The sequence below is a fragment of the Triplophysa dalaica genome, chromosome 12, assembly GCF_015846415.1.
Source record: "Triplophysa dalaica isolate WHDGS20190420 chromosome 12, ASM1584641v1, whole genome shotgun sequence".
NCBI lineage: Eukaryota > Metazoa > Chordata > Actinopteri > Cypriniformes > Nemacheilidae > Triplophysa > Triplophysa dalaica.
The window spans coordinates 4075538-4097944 of NC_079553.1; the positions used below are offsets into that span (position 1 = coordinate 4075538).

A 22407-nucleotide genomic window follows, 5' to 3' on the forward strand; every position below is an offset into this window, starting at 1 on the left:
GTTCTGAATAAATTCAGGCTTAGGTTTACCGTTTCGTTTGGTTTAATTGGTTATTTAAAGCTTACATGGGTTTCATTTGCCTAGCGTCCATGTGATGCCCAGTGACATCACGCAGCTCTAGATGCAAACAAAGGAGGATGCAGAACTGCGCGCGGGAGCCACCTCCCCTTAAAATGCCTCTCTTCTGTTTAATGATGCTGAAACAACATACAACCATGTAACGCTTGTCTATTATTACACGGATAAATGAAGTGGCTTAGGATCTGATGGAGCAAGCGGGAGGAGAGAGAGTATGTACTGGGTACCTGGATTCGCCTCCTCCCGGTCGCTCGTGATTGATCTCGGCCGGAATCAGAGCCTGTCCTTCGGGTTGTGCGGCTCTGATGAATGCCACTCATTTTATGGGTACATAGTAGCCGTTCCGCTGCAGGACCTTGGTGGTATCATGTCTGGATTGGTGTCGGATTCTTGGTGGAGGAAGACCCTTTACATCACCGGAGGTGCGCTGCTGGCCGCGGCGGCTTATTTGCTGCACGAGCTACTCTCCATCAGGTCAGTGTTGAGGCCTCGATCGTTCACTATCATCGTTTATAGTCCTCGCTGACGTTTTAATTGAACATCTTAGATGAGAAGAAGTGCTGAACTGATTTAATAATGGGATTTGTATAGTCATGTGTCATGTTTTACGCTGGATTGAATCAAGTCACGCTTTTATAAATCAAATGCACATGCAGTGTTTGTCCGCACGTCACTACGTTAAAACGCCCTGTCATCAATACTTTCACCGGAATTGCCCTTGTTTACATTCTTAAAAAAACACAGTCATCGAGCTATTTATTCTGGATCTATGCTTCAATGTCTTGTATTGTAAATAAGCGTCATATTGATTGGCACGTGATCTTGACGGTTTGGTTAACGCTGGAACGTGATGTCCTTGAGTTGAATCGTACGAACGACCTTCCTTGCTTCTTACGGATTTGCAGGCATTTATCTCATAACAGAGTGGCTCGTGTTAGAATAGGCTACTTAGATTTGTGTCTTGTGTTGTTTGTTGTTGTGTCAACACAACAGACGCATCCATCCTCATAAAATACTTGATGAGGACTTTTCAGCACCACAGAGCAGTGGACAGCACCATACTCGCCTTCCGGTCTCTTCAGCATTAAATTCATACTGCTGCAATCCCTAATATTAGCCTACAATGAGCATCCTGCTGTTACAGAAAGTCAGATTTAGTCATACATTTTATATCCACAAGCTTTTGGCTTTGACTGGGTTTGTTTATTTAATCATCTATAAGAAATCTTTAATTTATATGCAATTGAGCGAGTGCTTTTTTTATTTATAGTGGCTAAATGTGGACGATTTGTCGAACCCATTTTAGGGTGTAATCCTTTGGTCTGTGTGAAGGGATTTTGGCAAAGCCAAACGAATAACAGTTTTCCTCTCACTCAAAAGATGGTGATTTGTAGGCATATGGGTCGGTTATCTAGGAGTCGTTAAATTATGTAAAAGACATTCTTAAGAATATGCCTTTTAAAGAGGGTACTGTTGCAGTTTGTGGAGTTCAGACGAGGCTGTTTTGTTGTGTGAGAAGGCTATAAAGCTATCTTTAGATTCTAGTTGCCTTTGCATCAAGCTGTTTTAAACATCCCCCAAACTGCCTGTTTACCTTCCCACACATCATGCTGTTTCTTCATAATTATAGTATATGGTCTTTTCCACTGCATTCCAAGAAAAGCTATTCCAAAGAGCACCACATTAGGGGTTTAGACACAATTTTTTTAGGGTGAATTGGGTTTGTGTAGCTCCCAGATGAGTTCTTGTACCCCAAGAACACAGATGCCGGTAAAATGCATACCTGGATGGCATATCTACATTTTAAAATCTAATTAGTTGATCTTACTTTTAAAAAAAGCATGCAAACCGATTGCCTTAAAAAACTAAGTAAAGTGAAATGGTATTGTTGAGTTCAAGTAACTAAAAAATTAGTTCAGATGTACTCTTGAGTGTGGAGTACTCAGAATTAACTATTATTCCCAATTTAAGAATTTCCATTGGATTTATTGCACTGTAAACCCGGACAAGTTTGCATTATTAAATTTTGAATACTGTATAGCTAAATTAAATTTTACTACAGTTCACATAAATATTATTCTAAAAATGCATAAATTAAACACCTTGACTTGTGCAACACAAAATGAGCAAGAGGAGACTGATCTCAGAACTGTATGCACAGACTATGCTCATTGGTAAAAATACACATGAACTTTGCACATGAAGGACAACAATTCGATTTTTTAGTGTACCTTATGTAACTCATTTTAGACAAAAGCATCTATCAAATGATTGAATCTACTCGTAATGGTTAAGGTTTCATAAAGAGCCCTGTTTAAAGTGCATTTGTAAAGACTTTACACCCTGACACACACACACACACACACACACACAAAACGTTTTACTTTTGTATTCTTCCATTAGTTTGAATGAGTTATTATTTCAAAATGTAGAAAAATGTATCAGTATGGAATCACTAAATGAACCTAAACGTAGTACAGTATAGACAGTGTTTATTTGAACTTGCAGGAAAGAGCAAGAGTTGGACTCTAAGGACGCCATCATCCTCCATCAGTTCTCGAGGCCAAAGAACGGGGTGCCAAGCCTCTCACCTTTCTGCCTGAAAATGGAAACCTATCTGCGAATGGTTGATCTGCCCTATCAAGTAAAGTAATTTTGGAATCTTTGAACAGAGGTCGTATTCAGTTATTGGAAGTTGTACTATCTGCTGTTTAATTGTCAAGGAATTTCATGAAGATCTAGTAGAATTATATTTTTCCAAATTGAAATGTATTTGATATGCTGCAGATTTCAGAGTAAATGTGTGTAAAAACATAGAATATACATATTTTATATAATAGTATTTCTATATAAGTATTTTGATTATATAAAATATAAATGATTCAGTATTTTTTCTCCACGGCAGAACTACTTTGATGGAAGCCTCTCTGCTCAGGGGAAGATGCCTTGGATTGAGTATAACTATGAACAGGTGTGCGGAACTGAATTTATTTTTGACTTCCTGGAGGAAAAACTGGGTGCGAGTTTGAACAAGAGTCTGAGCGCTCAGGAGCAGGCAGTAGCGCGGGTTATCACCACGATGGTGGAGGAACATTTGTACTGGTGAGTCATGCGTTAGCATTCAGAATGAGTCAGACTTCTGCTGCTGGGCCAACACTCAAATCTGATGGACAAATGTACACCAACTGATTATTGACTAGAGTACTGTACAGTTTTAATACAAGCAAGTGCTTAAAGTTACCAAAAAGCTCAAACAAACAAATGACAGTATATTATGTTCATGAGTAATGTTTATAATGCTTTTTGCCAAATGAGTCAATCAAAAATATGAAGGACCATTGCTAGCCATTTTCGTTATCATAAAATGCTACAATTCAAACAGAGACAAATGAAGTGTAAATGAAAGAAGATGATTTCTGACATCAGTTGTCTGCTGAAACAGGATTATGTATCTTTAGCACAACTCTTACATTAAAATGAAAATACAGGAAGGAAGGGAGGAGAATTGGTCTAACACCCTTTACTTGAAACCCCATATATCTCCCCCATCTTCACTTATTTCACTGTATTATATTTGTCTTTCTTGTTCTGCACATTATGTTTTTACATTGACACACTTCTCAATGTGTCATGTCCCATATGGCTATTGATTTAATCATTTATGAGTTAACAGAGCTGGTGAGAGAGGCTCTAGATCTGTGTCTAGCCTGTTGTAGTGTATGACAGCTGAAAAGCTTGCTGAGCAGGGACACGTATTGACCTGTAAATAACTGAATTGAATCTGGATTATAGGACTGCAGTGATTTGATCAGGAATTGGATCATATTATACATTTGACCCATTTTAACAAAAAGACTTGAATATTATAATCAACACTCAGAAATGATGACAGAAGTATAAATGTGGTGCAAAGCATACAGGACTGATTCATGGAAGTAATATATTTTGTTATTTTTAATAAAATGGCTGGATATTGGTCAGTAACAGTTGTTTACAACGGGACTAAAAGGTATAAACTCAATGTCAATGATACATATTGCTTTTAATATGACTAAAAATCATCGATTTAACCATGGCATGAGTTCAGGGCGGGACTACATTTTAGCCCAACTATAATGACGTCCCTAAGGCCGCAAAATGACACCCTGTAACTTTAAACCTGTTTAAGTTAAACCTGATTCTCAGAGTACATTTTGAGCGATAAATTCACCGGCATGAAATGTTGGAATTGGAGTGAACCCAGAAAGCAGCCCTTGAAGCCATTTTGGATGAATGATTTTTATTAATGCTTTGCCTAGCGAGCGAAGACGTTAATTAGAAGACAGCTTTAATTAATTTGATTCAGAGAGTCACAGAGCAGAGAATTCATTCAGAGTTTAATCTCAAAGGGCAAACTGAGTTTGTGTTGTGTTAGATACTAAAGCTTCAACAGTTACCAGCTCATTTTTAAATAAGTATGAATTATAAATGAGCATATTATTTGAGTCACTTAGGCGTATTATTAGTTATTCCTTCTAGTTTTCCTCATTTATAAGTAGTTTAGAAGGAAACTATTTCCTCTGTAAAAGTTACATTTAATAAACTCTGGATTATTGTATACTGGAAGGTTGAATGCTGTTGTACTGTACCTTTAACAAGTAAAAATCGCCAATTCTTGTCTTTCTCCTCGTGTCTCACAGGACTATTGCATATTGTCAGTGGGTGGATAATGTTCATGAGACGCAGAGTATGCTGGACCTTCCTGGACCCCTCAGTGACCTGTTAAAATGGATTATGTGCAATCTGACAAGTGGAATTGTAAAGAGGGAGATGTATTGTCACGGGATTGGCTGCTTTACTAAAGAGGAGGTCTACACGCTCATGGAGAAGGACATGCGCACACTTGCCACGCTGCTTGGTGAGGAATAGCAATGCGCAGTGTTGCTTTTATCTAATATCATTATAGTATTATTAATGAAATTATTATAAAACCAGCATGTTACGGTAACTTTAGTCAGCTAAAAACACAATTTTTCATAATATGTATTTGCTACACCTGCATTGTTGGTCAGTATTTTTACACAACCACTTATTGCATTGGCCGTTTTGGTCAAATCCGTTGAAAAAGTTGATCTTTTTTTAAAGATTACCTTGTTAATTATGTGGCACTGTTGTTTGTTGCTCTGGTATCAAGGTGAGGGCCAAAAGATGTGAAAGTGTTTTGTAATTCATTCACTGGACGAGATGCTCTGATCCACACCTAGAACTTCCATTTCTCATTTAATCATCTGATAATGGAACACAATACAAGCTTTTTAATGTCAGTTTTAAACTCATGCCTCTGAAACATCTTTCTAAGGTCTGTTTTTTGTCCTTGTTTGTTTTATTTTCTGGATTGTCAGGGGATAAGAAGTACATCATGGGTTCCAAGCTGTCCAGTGTGGATGCTACAGTTTTTAGTCACCTTGCACAAGCCATGTGGACGCTGCCTGGCACACGGCCCGAGCAGCTTATTAAAGGTGAGCAGGACCCGACAACTGGTATGTAGTGTGACGCTCTCATCAGTTAGTGAACAATAATATTTGGAGATTCATGCACATCGGGGATTTTGATGTTTTAGACAAATATTTCACCCGTGACATTTCATGTAGAAACAAATGCTGTTCAGCCTTGATAAAGTTTGGGTTTGAAACTACATAATGGCAGCAAAAGATGTCAGATTATTTTTGACAAACTTTTTCCATGCCAGGATGTTTGATAAATATTATTCAGTTTGTCCACTAGATGGCATTAGAAGCATTCATGTATGCTTCTGTGAATTTTTCTTGGGTGAATAGAGGTATAGTGGTGTAGCTTTATGGATAATTATAAAAAATATAAAATTATAGAAAATATAATTTAATTGCATAGAGTATATTAAATGTTATATTTCCATAAAATGTATATTGAAAATTCTAGGAAATTGCTCCTCTTTATTGTCTATAAACACATAACTATACAAAAAATAGTGATTGGTTATCAAGGTTTGAGAACCTTCCCAAAAATGAACATTTTGTATTTATTTACTCCCCTCTGTTGTTCCAAACCTGTTTGACCTTCTTCTGTGTGAAACCAAACCATTATATAAAGTTAATTTGAAGTTAAGCGTAACTTTAAAGTGCCTGACAGCCTCCAGTGACCATTCATTTCTAATGTACAAAAATAAAGATGCAAACAACATGAACGTCCTCCTAATACTCGTGACATTTGTTCACAGGAGAACTGATTAATTTGGCCATGTACTGTGAGCGCATACGGAGGAAGTTCTGGCCCGAATGGTTTGTGGACTTAGAAGACTTCTGTTATGACAGCGACAATGACACCACCAGCGGGACGCCCAACTGCCTGCTGGACCTCGGACTCTTTTCCAGGACAGACACTTTAGAGGAAAGTGAATTAAGCTCCCCGTCACACGCTGACACACACTCGCAAGACACACAGCATTCCGGACACTCGCTCTCTGACTCTGACATTGAAGTAGATGTTGAAATGCTGAATTCAGATGTTGAGCAGGAGGTCAAGGGTTAAATCATGTCACCTTTGTCAGATGCTACAGGTTATATTACAGAGAGTTCAGCTGTTGTGACGGGTCACAATTTCCTGTCTGGATGAATCCCACTTCGATGGACCTGAAGAAGCGAGTGTGTGTGCGGCATAAGGTGTTTAACATGATGTCAATCATGGATGTGTACGAGTCAAGATTTAAACCACAAAAGTTGGACGCTAGGTTAAGCTTCTTAGGTGAGACTTAAAAACTGTTCTTTTACATCTTGGAATAGTTGCGGTATATGAGTCATAAACCACTCAGAAATCCTTTCTGTTGCTGCGCAGTTTCAAAATATATTTTCTTTAACATTTGTGATGGGAACCATTTAGAGTCAGAATATTTGAACTTGCATGATGCAGGATGTTTGTGAGGCTGACAGTTAGACTTCAGAGGATTGACCGATTTCCTCTGTGCCAACATGAACTTAAAAGTTGTGTCCTCCCTTGATTTTTAACACTGATATTTCCTGCTTACAGATCAGTTCAAGAATATGAGAGATTATAATGGAAAAAAGGTTTATAAAGCGTTTAATTCTGTTTTGGTCTCGCATCTTAAAGCAGTTCACTCATAATAAAAAAAACTATGTCATCAATTACTCAAACAAAGTGAATTGATTCATGTAAAACGCAAAAAAGAGACTTTAAATAATGTGCTTGTCACTTTTTTACATGAATTTTCCATGAAGGAACTAAAGCCTTTTGAAGCTCAAAAATATTCCAGTCCGTTCTCGTTGTATTTGCATAGAAAACAGCAATGAACATTATTTAAATCTCCTTTTGTTTTCCATCAAAGAAAGAACATTGGTAGGACTTTACACTAAGGTAAATATTACTTCTACAGCATTTATTAATCTTAGTTCATGTTAATTTAAAGAAATTTACTATTTTTAAATCAAAAGTGAGTTAATTCGCAGTGAACTAACATGAAAAAAAAATGTATAAATTGTGAAAAAATGTATTGCTCATTGTTAGTTCATGCATTTCCTAATTTGAACAAATGTGACCCTGGATCACAAAACCAGTCTTAAGTAGCATGGGAACATTTTAAGAGAAACCCAGAAATACAATGCATGGGTCAATTTTTCATTAAACCCAAATCATTAAGATATTAAGTAAAGATCATGTTCCATGAAGATATTTTGTAAATTTTCTACCAGAAATATATAAAAACTAGTGGTGGGCATAGATTAATTTTTTTAATCTAGATTAATCTAGATTAATTCCAAAATTAATCTAGATTAATCTAGATTAAAATGGCTCATTTGAATTCTGCCGAAGGCATTCAGAATATGTGTGCTACCCAAATAATGACTAAAAGTAAGTCTTTGAGAACGGGTTTCTCAAGCCAGGTGGCGCATTAGACCAGGGGCTCATCTCCTGTTTCCAAAATGCATCACAAACTGCTTGAGAAAGCTGTTCTACTATGATAATTGGTGATGAAAATTAAATTATGTTCAATAAGATGAACTTGCGTTTACTTCCGCATTAGCTAAGGGATGATTTCCGTTTAGGTGGTACTTGAGGCTGGAAGAGCTCCTACAGTACATTTACATTTAGTCATTTAGCAGACGCTTTTATCCAAAGCGATTTACAAAGAGTAAGGGAGCAACAAGCGATATGTCATACAGGAGCCATAATACATTAGATCTCAATACAAAGTTACTGGTTTCAACTTAAGCTAGACCACTACCTGTTGAGAGAAAGTGTTTTTTTAACCAATTCCGCATTGCACAAGGTGCAAACAACGTTAGTCTTGTCGATGTTCCTATTGGGAAGCTTCTTAAAAATTAATATTCCCTGAAGCAAACCCGGCTGCTTCATAGCTGCATCCATGTTAGCACGTCACGTTTGATGCGGTAATTTCACAGTAACGTTATGTTGTGTTCAGACCAAACGCGAATGGCGTGTCAAGCGCGAGTGATTTATATGTTAATGCAAAGAGCCAATAGACCTACTTGCTGCGCGAATCGCGCGAATGAAGCCCTGGTTATGAGATGATGAGGCGGCTTCTGCTTCCGCGAATGACGCGAATCACGCGAGTTGAAAAATCTCGTTCTCGCCCGGTACAGTGCAGTTAAGCTGGTATACATCCGCGCTAAAATATCAAGGTGAAAGTCATCATAGCTTGCGTAGTATAGACCCAGCTCCCAACCCAACTTTGAGAATAGATTAACGGCGACATTTTTTTTAACGCGCGATAATAGTCTCACTGCGTTAACGGCGTTAACGCCGTTAACGGCCCACCACTAATAAAAACTTTATTTTTATGAGTGGGCAGCGTGGTACAGTGCCCCCACTCATAATAAGTTGTTGATTAACAACTTCAAAGGCAATTTTCACAATATTTGGATTTTTTTGAACACTCAGATTCCTGAATTTTAAACCGTTGTATCTCGGCCAGATATTGTCCGTTCCTGACATCCCAAATTTCAATAGAAATCCTATTTATTCAGCTTTCAGATGCTGTAAAAATCTCAATTTCGAAAAATTGACTCATAAGACTGGTTTTGTTGTCCATGGTCACAAATAGAACCTTATTGAAGTTTTACCAGAAAGTCATTTGTACTGGAATAGGCGTGAATGATGACAGAATGGTCCATTTTGGGTGAACTTAAATGAGTCCAATCATAAATATTTAGGCTGATTCATGCAATTAAATAGAATCCCTTTATATAATTATCATTTATTTGGGCTCCAGTGTACATCATCAGTTTCGGCTGACCTTTGATCAGACTGAATGGTGCTTAATGCCTGTGTGCCTGACTTCAGCCCCTGTGTCTCTTCCTGCGATATTGGTTCTACATTTTTGGCCTGTGTTCTTATATGCTACCACTAGAGGGCACTGTGACCATTCACACTATACGTGGGTCGCATGCAGCCGCTTTTATTGCCCTCACATTTATCCCTGCAAAAGACCATTTTAAAATATCAATAACAACAATAGTGAACACTGAACAGCCATCAACTTTGTTGATGTAGGAGCCAGACTGATTATGCATTAGGGTTGTGAAAATGTTTTTCTTCCTCATGTGTGTGATTGGGGCACCAAAGTGTAGCGTGTGTATACTTATGCAGATTTGCCTTAGTTGAGGGAAATGTTAATGTGATCAGCAGTCGCATGATGAGTTTACCCTCTTTCTGTTGAATTTACTTGAAACCCAAGCCGATACTCCAAACGAATTTATTTATATCCCTAGGGTACTTCTAACTTTCACGCAGAGTTATGTTGTTTACTTTTATTATCGTTGTTTTGCACTTTTTTCAATTGTTGAAAGATCTTGGACGATGTTAAGATATAGATGGGAAATTTACGGAAAATAATAGCACTGAAACAGGGTCCAGAATCAGATATGATAAATGTGCGTGTATGATATGGTTACCTGTTGACATCATTTACCTGCATGTGTGTTTGTGTGTGCGTCTACCAATGTGCTCTGGTGTAAACCGCACCAGTCAAAATCCTCTATCGAGTTTATATTCTCTGTACAGAATTCCTCTCTATATCTGTATCCCTGAGTCTGGGTGAAGGTGGTGATAAACAACATCAGTCTCACATGGATGTAAATATAATAACTTGCGGATTACTATTGGATACAAAGTATCACGGTATGAAAAATGTCTATGTCCTTCAGTGACCCCAAAGTCATGCCTAAGAATTGAAGAAATACTTCAAATTTGCCTTCTTGACTCCTGATAACAGTTGCAGAACAATTCACATTTGAAACCATGCGTCAATAGATTCTCTATTCAACTATTTTTAATTTTACCCTGTGATTTGTTACTTACAATATATACGTATATACGTTGTAGATGTTTATTTTCTTTAAGAACATAGCTGGATTATGTTCTTATTAAAGAGATGTCAAAGTTAGTTTTGGTAGAGGTCTGTTACTAGCTTGAAGCCATATTTTACGAGGTTGATTTCTTGTCTGTGGATACAAAACGATGGTTATATGTCTAATTCTACCAAATCTGAATCGGCTACAAAATACTGTGCATAACTGAGACCCTCATGAGTGTTTATTAGTTATCCTGAACTGGCTGGTTGTTTAACAATTAAAAATATGAATTAAAATAGCTGTGACAATTTCAATGTATGTGCGTGTGAGTTTATTCTTTTCAATGAATGCAAGCTCACATCTCACAGTATTCGTAGCACGCTTCTGAGATCTTTAGTTTTTAACCCAGCTGTTATATTCGTTTGATGGTTTTCATTTATTCAGCAAGTCCAAACAGCAAGACGTCCACGTTAAAGGGATACTCCTACTAAAAATGAAAAAAATTCTTCAATTATTCAACATCAAAATGTCTTTGTTCTGTTGAATGCAAAAGGAAGATATTTAGAAGAATTTTAGGAAATTACATCTTTGACTACCGTAGTAGGAATAAATTGTTCTATATATTTGTTGTTGTTTTTTTGTTCTGTTAAGCACACAATTTGATATTTTGTTGACGAATTTAGGAAAGCAAAAAGTTGTAGGGCACCTTTGACTACCATTTACATTTTCCTACTATGGCAGTCAATGATTTCCCAGAAATGTCAGTTTCTTATATCTTAAAAAAAATATTTGTCTTCAACGGAACAAAAAATATACAGGTTTGCTCATAACAGAATTTTCTTTTTTGGGTGGACAATACACCCAATATTTTTTTTTTACCTTTTTGTCCTTACAGTTGCATTCAACTTGTCCGATGTTGTTTGGTTACCAATGTTTTTCAAAATGTCTTCCTCTGTGTTCCTTCAGAAAAAGACACGAGGGCGAATAAATAATGACAGGATTTTTATATTTGGGTGAACTATTCCTCAAATGCTGAACCAAATCCACATTGCTATAATACAGACCTGGGTGTTTAAATTATGCATTTTATGTACATGTTTTTACAATGTAATGTCTAAACAGTAGGTGTGAATGTAAATGTTTAACAACCTGTGTGTGCATATGTGTATGCTTGTGTGTGTGTTTACCTTGAGCCACCATCTTTTCAATCAGGCTAATGAGTGGTAGCCATCCATGCGCAGAGGAGGGCTGATTAAGGCGTTTCTGGGCACTGGAGGTATACAGAGGAAACAGCAGGGGAGAGAGAAAAGGAGAGAGAGAGAGGCCACGGATCAGGAACCAGCATCCCGCGGGATGGAGCAGGTGCAGCCTGCGAGCGAGGCCTTGGGCCTGACGGGGCAGCTAGAGCTTAAAACAATCTGCATAGTACCTTCTTTTAATTTAGCATCTTCAACGCCCCATCTCTCCCTCTCTCTATCTTTCCTGTTCTTCCTGCTGCTTAACAGATCAGTGCTCCACAAAGAGGGGTAAACAGAGAGAGGCAAATTAAAAAGGGAACTCCCCCGATACCCCAAAACAAATTAGTGCAAACAAATTACACGGAGTCAACACACAAACACTGCAGCATCTGTGGCTTTGGACCGAGGATGGAGGAGGCAGGCAGAGCTAGCACACACGTTCAGAATCGGCACCAAGACAAACATCCAGCGACAGAAAGACTTAAGGTCATTTTACTTTCAGACACTGGAGCGGATCTTTTCTAAGACCCATGTTTGTTCATGCAAACAGTGCGTCTTAAAGGAGCAGGTTCACCAAAAAACGGCGTCAATATTTGCTCGCCAGCAACCTGATGTGTAATGTTTACTGTGAAACACAAAAGTAATATTAATAAGCAGCAAAAAGTCAATAATCAGAAGGTAGTCCGTATGACTGAGCGACAGCATTAAGGGTACCGATAAATGAATGAATATTTGCAATCAAAATATCGGATAATCTTGCCAACCTTGCAATAAATCGGAACTGTGTTCCAATTTATTAAAGATTTTTACTTTTGTGATCCACAATTAAAGGAATAATTCACCCAAAAATGAAATGACTGCCCCTCATGTAATCTCGAACTGTATGACTTTCTTCAACACTAAAGAAGATATTTTGAAGAATGCCGGTATCCAAACAAGTCACTTGCACTGGTTTTGTGTCCGTACAAAAGAAGTAAAGGGGTGTTGGTTACATTCTTCATAATATCCTATTTTGTGTTCTGCAGAAGAAAAAAACGGGTTAAAATGACCGAACTTTGGGTGAACTATCCCTTTAAATAAGAAAACCGGAGGGGAAGTAAATAACGCTAGAATTACTGAACTAGTCCTTTAATAATGGTTTACTCTCATACGCATAAATGCAAACATCTGAGCGAGTTAATCGATAATTTTTTGTAATGTAACATCTCAGAGTTTAGATGCAAAAGAGCATTGCTTTGTGTGTGTATGTTTAAATGGTTTACATTAAAAGCCTCTCTTATGCGTACTCATCCTGCAGGAAAATGTACATTTCTGAGATGAATCTCGACTCCATATCTGCCACACACTTTCATTTATTCATTTAGTCATCTGCTCGCTTGCACACTAGCTCTAAGAAAAGTCTCAAACACATAGCTGAAAGTCGATACATTATATTCCACATGCCATATGGAACATACTTCCGTCAAACCATAAGGAACAAAGAATGATTTGTGAGACCGTTTACTGCAAGGCTATAAATCATCCTTAGGATATTATAGAAGTCACAATGTAAGGAGAACTAGAACCAGTCAGGGCAATAATTGGGTAGTAGTTCACCCAAAAATAAATTTATATCATTATATATGCATTCTCATGTCGTTTAAACCTGTATATAAGCATTTCTTCCGTGGAACACAAAAGAAGGTATTTTGAGAAATGTCTGGCGTGTCCATAGAATGGAAGTCCATAGGGGCCGGTGTTATTTAGTCTCCAACTTTATTCAAAATATCTTCTTTGGTGTTCTGTCAACAACAACAAAAAGTCATACAGCTTATAATGACGTGAGGGTGAGTTAGCGATGATAAGAATAAGCATTTGTTGGAGTAAACTGTACCTTTAAATCCTGATGGAGAAAAACATTTGAACACAGCATATTGTTACTCTACAAATACCAAATCAAGTGTAATTTTTAAAAAATAATACTATTTTACGAGTTTATTAGCATTATGGTAATGCAAAAAGGGGTGCTTAATGCGAAAACTCATAAACAGCTCTAAATATACTTTTTTATTTTGTTCTTTTGATTCCAAATAAGAGCTAGACATATTCTTTACAGGTTGCTGGAAAGCCAACAACACCATAACAAGGTATTTAAGGTATATGTAAAATCAAGTGCAATTTATTTAAATCGTTTGTACCTATTTCTGTCCCGTGTGTGTGTGTGTGTGTGTTTGAGAGATACAGAGAGATTCTATCTGGCTTCATTCTCTGGCCCCCTGGCCACCTGGCAGAGACAGTGACCCTTCCATCTGCCCCCCACTGTCTTCCTGTTTGTGTGTTTTTGTGAATCCAGAAAGCTGGAAATAAAGGGGGGAACTGGGGCTCGGAGTGCACGGCGGCATGTGCCAGGTGACTCCCCAGGCCCTCTGTAAGACCTCACTCACTTCAGCCTTGGCAACCAGACTCAGGTGCGCCTTATAAAGACTGGGCTACGACACCAACAGGTGGCGCTATTTTCTTCATCAATTACGGCATTGTTTGCTCGTTGGCATGTGCCACCATCCAGATTGTTTTGGACGAGCCCCTCGCCCGCTGGACAACAGCCAGTACGAGTTTGTATGTGTGTGGGCCGCTCTTTTCACAAAGATCGCTTCTCAAAGCCTCCCCCGAAAGCGCCAGGAATGATAAGCTCATGTTTTTGAATGTGCGCGTACGCGTGCCACGCACTTTATCATATTCTTTATAAAGACCCACATATGTCTGTCCGTTTGTCTCCGAAATAGATTACGACAGATTAATGAGAAGCCATTCTTACTTTTGTTGCCTGTGACTTACTACTGAGCGAAAGTAAGTGTTTTTGGAGACGCAGCTTCTCAAGGTCTGCCCCGCGAGGACATTTTAACCCCGCTTCGGTTTTTCATTCAGCGCTTTGTGGATTAGAGAAGGTAGTTCTTCAAAAGGAGAATGAGAGAGGGCGAGCAACTTTGATACCCTCTGCCTGAGAGGGGCATGGATGCAACGGAGCGGGCCCCATCCCAGAATCCCCTACTTTTCCCTCATTATCTCCTTCCCCAAGCCGCTGTTCCTCTTCCCCTGGATGTTATCTTCAGCTGCTTATGCCCTAATACCACAATTGTTGTTCTCTAAAAACAATCATTAGCAATCCCATCGAGGCTGAGGGTTTTTTTAGCGGCTTTCTCTCTCTTTCTCCTGATGCTTTTTCGAAGCTCTTTATCTCTCGCGCCTCTTTTTTCCTTTCTGAAAACAGAAGGATATTGGCAAAGCCTCTTTAAACTCTCCAGCATTACGGTGGATTATTTTGCGCTGAGACCCTTGGACATATTTTCTCCCCTTCTCTGTCTTTTATTATTTTCCTCACTTCACGGCTGAGGCAGACACGCTAGGTAAACATTTTGGCGTCACACTCGATTGCGTTCCAGAAATTAAAAAACGCAGAGACAATGGGCCCGGGACACTGACACGCTAAGACCTTGGCTCTAGGGGGAAGGCTCGCACGCCGCATGACAGCGTGGCCCTGGCGGGCGGAACAATGCCGGCCCGCGTTCTTCGGTGTGTGCGCTCTGAGCTCGGCGCTTAGACTATCTGCTCGAGGCCATCTGTCTATCCTCCTCCTCCTCTCTCACCCCAGTGCCACGGCGGATTTGAACTTGGCTCAATTATTCATCTGTTTACAAACACGAACGCAAACAGAACAGTTGGAACGCTTGGGCGTGGGCCTTTTGGGGAGCTCTTATACGGAAAGTTTTCCCAAAAGGCGACGCAGTGTTCGAGATGTATTTCTAAGTTGCAGGTACTTAAGCAGCGACCTCCTGAAACGGTGGCAGACGTGCCGCAATATGCGTTGCGCTTATGCGCTTAACCGGACAGCTGTTTATCGGTACAAGTCAATAGTCTCACTTAAACAGAGATGAAAAATGCGCACTACTCAATTTATGCCTTCAAAAGTTTTGGTTTCTGCTATGACATTTGCTCTCAAGGAAAAACTGTGTTATGTGGTACCGAATGGTATTTTCTGTCTTGATGCTCAAGTGAAAGAAAGGTTCATGGACTCATTTTCCCCCAGAGCCTATAGAGGGCAGTAATAATGGGGGCTAGGTTTGATAAAAAAGGACATCCCTTGTTAGATAACTTTGTCTCACACCGCCCAAAATCAAGATTTGTTTAAAACGTTGACAATTATTTTGAACAACGCAAAAAAATAGTTTAGTTTAGAGGAACAGTTCACCCCAAAATTCGGTCTACATTTACTCACCATCAAGTTGCTCCAAATCTGTACAAATTTCTATGTTCTGATATTTGGAAGAGTGCTTGTCACCAAACAGATCTCATCCCCCGTTGACTCCCATAGTATTTATTCTCTCTACTATGGAGGTGTAAATGGTGGATGGAATCTGTTGGGTTTGCAGACATTCTTCCAAATATCTTTGTGTTCAACAGAACGAAGAAATATGTACACGTTTGGGACAACCTGAGGTCTGAGGTATTTTTGGATTAACTTTCCCTTTAAATTGTCTTTCATATTTGTCTAAAATGGCGTTTCATACTACATAAAGATCTGGCCTACAAGACACAACCTGTGCCATCATTTCACACTGAGCCTGAAATATTTCTCATAAATTTCATGGGCCAAGTTCTTTTAGAGCATTCAAAACGATTTATAATCTCTTCGACAAACTTGGTAAACACCAGACTTGTACTTTCCAGAAAATCCCAGAAAATTGTCATATACCTCTCGCATCTCTCGAAGTCCACTGAAATCGGTCCTGTATCGCCTCTCGACGATTCCGTCGCTCTCCTCCAATTCCCACACACAAGTTTGCAATAAACGTTTGTAAATCGCCCTTTATTCCTGGCGTGATACTGAGACAGATTGCACGGAAGCTGTCAATTTTCTCACTTCCATCCTGAGAGACCCAAAAGGTCTGCCCTGAAGCTCCAAGTGTTCCTCCCCACACATAAGCCGCCGCATTGTCACTGTGTACTAAGCCATTCCACCGAGAGCTTCTAACGTTCATTAATCTAATTAAATATGTCTTATTGCCCAAATGAAAGGCTGGAAGCTTTGCTGTAGGATAAGTGTAGAGTAAAACTGGGTCCCAGCAGAGAGACACACATTCAAGTCGCGCTAACAGTGCTGTGCTTCATTAGGCTCCTAATTACCTATTGTTTCTCAGTAGTTTGTGCTGTTTTAATGAGAATCTACAGGCACTTAGATCTAATCTGAATTTTCTAATCTACTGGTCCATTCCCGGAGAGTCAAATGTTATTGGTTTATTTGTAATCATACTTTTAAATGGTGGAGATATGACTCCCCCTGGGGCTATCGCTGGGTTTTGAGTGACTAATTGAATTCTTGGCTCACAGACGCTACTTTGGGCGGGAGTCAGAGATGAGAACCCGATGAATCTGTCAGTTAAGTCAGAAAAAGTGTACCCGGTACTAGTTTCGTCCTTTCGCCCTAGATAACCCTCAAAACTCACCTTTGGGGTCTCCATGGCAACAGTTATCATGACGAGTGGGATTTTATGCTTTGAGAAGCCACATTGAAGTGTGATGATACAAGCCAAAAACGAGACTTGTTTTTTGTTAATATGCATTTTTGTAGCCGGTTACACTTGTTTTTTGGTTTTCCAATCCAGTTTGGCCAAACTGGTGCTCCACTGGTTTAAAGACCGCTTCTGTATATTTATTCACACGTAGTGGGGTGTGTATGTGTTTATCTATTAGCCAGAGTTTGCAGTGCCAAAGAACTCATTTGATATGTGACCTGCCACTAAAGAGTCAGGACATTTATCATCCTCTGAATTGCCTTTGTGTGGTGCCGCAAAATGGCAGCAATACATTCTCAAATGGAAGCGCTTTAAGGTTAATGAGTGGCAGTTGCCCAGTGAGGACTAAATCTATTAAGGTTTCATAGAAGAAATCAATCAGCATGACCAGGGCGGGCTGATTTGTCATTGTGAAGCATTGCCCGTTTGAATTAAACAGCACATTCTGTTACATGGGATCATCCATGATGGTTTGATTTGCTCTTCATTAGGGTGATTAATGCTTTTGCTTCTGATTCTGGATCAGTAAACAAGCGCTCTTAATCCTGAGAGGCCGTGCTGCATTATGTCACCGCAGAAAGTGATAATGACGACATATGATCACTGCATGCCCAGATAAACCTCAACAGCTCACTTGATAGCTGTCGAACTAATTAAAATAGTAGATTAAGTCTACAACCAGTTAATATTATTAAACGGTGAGTTGTGGTCCTTGATTCTGATTGGTTGAACTGTTATAAAATAGCCCCATTTTAACCGAAATAGCCTAAATATCAGTGTATTTACTTTATTTTATGAAACCTTGCTACGCATTTGGAATAACCGTTTTATAAAAGCAATAAACCCCGTGAAGCAGTGGAGTACAGTGCATTTTATAACAGCTTTTATGACAGCTAATGGGGATTTTGGCACTCCGCTTCACGTCATGCCACAACACCCTTAGCTTGTTATAAAATGCACTGTAACCCACTGCTTCACAGGCCTTATTGTTTTATTAGTTCTTCATCCTTGTCTTGGCAAATGCTTTTCCTTCAGTTCTGAATCATAGACATGGCCAAGAGTGCATATTTCTATTATAATTATAGAATATTTCAATAACAGTGATTCTGTGTGGGTTAATCATACCTTTAAAAAGTATGATTAACTTTTTAAAGGCTTTTTATGTTTTAGTAATACATTTTGGTTCAATGTAAATATGTCCATAATGCTCAGTAGGTCTTTACTCTGTCTTGTTTGCCACAACATCTCTTCAGTGCAACTGAAGTACTGTATTATTAACTTGTTGTATCCTGATTAATTAATGCTTTTTATGGTGCTAATACAATCCTTTAAAAGGTTTTTGTAGTTTGGGAATCCAACATTGACAATTTTGAGATATATTGACATTCCACTTTTAAGTTGGTTTTATATAAATTCTTGCAATATAGGATGAAAAAATAACACGGTAAATATTTCGGCAGCTGGAGTGCCAGAAAAACAAACATTTAAAAAAGGATTTTATTTCATATCTGATTTGTACATTTACAGTCTATTTTTGTAATCTGTAATTTCACATTTTGTACCACATTTCAAAAATGCAAAATTAATATAATCTTTTTTACAGTGTAGTTCAGTCTTTAGACATGTGCTTGGTTTTTAACATTATTTTATAACTGGGGACAGTTTTTGATTCTTTATATTTTGTCTGTTTATCACATTTAAGGTGCTAATGGCCTTCATGTTTAATGTGGAACAGTTTTTACTCTCACAAAAACAACATGTGAGCGTGGTTGTAATTACTGGATCTTTAACATTAGATGCACTTGGGAGCATTATGGTCAGAAAGATTTTCATTTTCCACTGTTGTTTTGATAAAGTTTCACATTGTCCCCTAACGTTTCCACCAAAACAACCTTCTTACCAAGATGGCCCCCCCAGCTGAAAAGATCCCAGCCCTGATTAACACAAACCGTGCCAGAGGAACTTTGCGAACACATTCAGTCTATCCGCTTCACTTCCGTCGGCTAGGCCCTCATGTGCAAACACAGAACATGCAGAGGGAGAGTTGAAGGATGGCGGAGCAGAAGGGGAGGAGGGAGATTCTGCAGATTGTGCCATGATGAAAAGCTCCGTGCCGAATTCTCATTTGCTGGAAATATCCTGTTATCATATGTGCTCAGGCTGCGCCTCCCTCTCCGTCTTAGACGCCGAGTGTATTATTGATTGATGTGGTGCGTAGCGGGGCCTCGGTTGCTCCGCGGGCTCTTGAGAGTGTATGTACGGCCAGACGAACACTCAATCAACAGCTCAAAGCACAGATGGATGCTGTGTTACACCACTCCTGCTCTCACTGCTTTATCTTTTCTTTTTGAGAAGGAAATTGCTTCATAAATTATTATATATGCGATTCTGGTTTTCCAACTTTGACTGATTGCCTTTTACAGTATATAAGAAGTATCTGTTTTAAAACTACAAAACCTGGTGAGCGGCTAACGTCGCTGAGGTGGTGTTTTTCACCAAGTGACTACATATACACATGCAACTCAGTGCTGTGCACGAGAGACTTAGATCTGTATTTGATTCCAAAGCTTTGTCCGAAATCGCAAACTGTGACATTTCGTATTGAATTTGACTTAGTACCTACCGATCTACCATTAATACAGTACGTTCTATATGTACTGTATATGTATACTGTACATCCGCCATGTTTTATTGTCATGTGACCCGTATGGTATTTCACATATGATAACCTATATTAACAACACCCCATATTTTTATAATCGCAAGAAATGAATTTATCAGAAACACCCTGTCTACACTAGATGCGGCGTAACACGGCATGACAAAAGATAGAAACCATTATAATAAAAAAATTGTCCACACTGGATGAGACATGACAAACCTATTAAGAACAAGGCTGCGTTGCGTTGCTCGCATCGGGTGTAGACAGGGTGTTACATTTGAAAAACATACATCCACCCTAAAGTTTTCTGCAATTTTTATTTGCTCAGCTCTTGAATTTGACCGTTTCTCAGCTCCTGTGGCATCATGGGCTAGACTAGTGTCCATCCAATGCACGCTTACAAATCTTTTGCGGAAGTAGTAGACCATCATGATTTTCACCTACTATTTAGTATGGAAGTAGGCGATTCCGGACGCAGGCCAAGAGTTTTCTTCATGGTAAAGCTAGCATGTCGCTTAAAAACACTGAATTTATTATTATTTAGTTTTATTATAATTTGATGTTGATCATATTTTTTAACTTATATATAAAATTGCTTTTTATTTGTTAATCTATTTATCATGTCATAAATAATAATTACTATAATTAGGATATGTCCACCATCTTTATTTTTTCACCAATTCTGTCTCGATGCATTCTGGGATTGCCATTCCTGTAGCATATTTAAAGTTTCTTTTGGCGCAGACTTTGTAAAATAAAATGCAGACTTCATATGCAGCTCACTATAGGTCTCAGAAAAGATAAGATGTGATATTTGCACATGACAAAATGACACAGAGATTCGTGCTTTTCATAGCTGTAAACTGCATCCTCTTGTGATTGATGACAACCATCAGATGCGATGGGCTTGTTTTTTTATCACGCTGGCGCAAAATGACCGGGGACAGACACAGGCAGTAGAAACGCTTCAGTGGCTAATGAGAGGCATTATTCAAACTCCTGCTCTGGTGTCAACATCACTTGTCCAGCGTCTCGCTGCCTCTGCTCTAGTACAGACAAGCAGCCCAATGACTTTGACAATTAAAGGTATTGCTTGGGTAATTTTACAATATAAAAATAAAATAATCCAAGCAGTCATGTAGATTAGCACAAGCACCTTTTTACTAGTCCTGTGATTTTTTTTTTGTTGCAATTTCATTAGTTTGTGTAATTTTTATCTATTTAGCTTTTCTTGAGAGTAATGGGACACTTAGTAAGACAGGTAAGTCTGTGGAAACACTGTCAGACTTTACCTATTTTGGCTGTACGTTGAGACAGCCTCCGTCACAAGCCATTGGCACTGGCAGTGTAAGTGTTCTTGGACCATCAGACCAGAACGACTTGAGGTAATAGCAACATGTTTTTGTCTCAACTTTTTGACATAGTCTCCCGTCTGTATGTTTATCACTGAGGGACGATGAACCTGGGGCAGCTCTGGAAAGAGACCATCAGACATGACAGAAGAGGGAGAGAGAGAGATCGGGAGAGATCAGACTGAGGCAGCGAGAGGTGCCTGTGGTGTTGGAAGGAGCTCATCATACAAGCCCTTCTCCATCTGTCACAAATCATTTCTGCTCTGGAAGTAAGAAAAGGCAAAATGTCAAAATATTCGAATGCATTGCACGGGAGCGTGTCACGTTCATAGAGGCAGAAGCTTGGCAGCAGTGAGGTGGAAAAGGAAGGGCTTGGGCTTTCCAATTGGCATTTAGGATTAAAAGAACCAGTAAAGATATTTGAAATGAAAAGCTGAATTCACATTCATTATCGCTGTTATTCGTATAACAGTAGTTGTACAGTAAAGTTATTATTTCTTACATGTGTTTTTCTTTTAGAAATCAATGAATTTTTTTAACTTGGTCTTGGGCTTGTCGCTGTTCATTTTTAATATTGAACTAATTCAGAAGATCAGCGATGTTTATTATCATCAACAAAACCATTTTTCAGAAATCATCAGCCCATCCCATGACTACAAAATTCCCTGTTGTGACAAATGCCATTACTAATTTGTTGTCCTATAGTTTCTTATTTAGATTTTTGTTTTTGTTAAAAATTGCCGCTCTTTTTGCTGCTGTTTGTTTTTGTAGCTCTCTTGTTATCTTGAAGAGATTGTTGAACACTTTTATCTTTATTTTTTTTACTCAGGTAAATTGCCAATATTGCTTATTGAAGAAGACGGAGGCAGTGTGAGGTGTGAAGGACACGATGTGATCTCTTTACCTATTAGGAATAGTGCGTAAAAAGCTCTCTGAAAAAGCCCTGTGTGCAAAGACTGCATGATCAAACAGGTTTTCAGAATCTAGAAAACCTTTTTACTGTCCTGTCCAATCTGTATTCACTTTTTTATTTCTTTGTATTTCATTGACACCCTTAAATGTCCAGTGTATGACATTTAGTGGCAACTAATGGTGAGGTTACAAATTGCAACCAACAGATCACTCCACCTTTTCCTTCCGGAGCACTTTGGTGGCTCACACGGGACTAAGATGTCGTCACGTTTA

At 38.8% G+C, this 22407-nt stretch overlaps 1 protein-coding gene across 1 annotated transcript; it reads left to right on the forward strand.

Annotated features, from left to right (window-relative positions):
* The first annotated feature begins 116 nt into the window (after positions 1 to 116).
* On the forward strand, positions 117 to 10735 carry faxcb (failed axon connections homolog, metaxin like GST domain containing b). Its single transcript, XM_056763567.1, has 6 exons — positions 117 to 552; positions 2587 to 2722; positions 2984 to 3180; positions 4758 to 4975; positions 5460 to 5576; positions 6314 to 10735. The coding sequence occupies exons 1-6, from the start codon at positions 293 to 295 to the stop codon at positions 6622 to 6624; spliced, it is 1239 nt and encodes a 412-aa protein (XP_056619545.1). The 5' UTR covers positions 117 to 292; the 3' UTR covers positions 6625 to 10735.
* The last annotated feature ends 11672 nt before the right edge of the window (positions 10736 to 22407 follow it).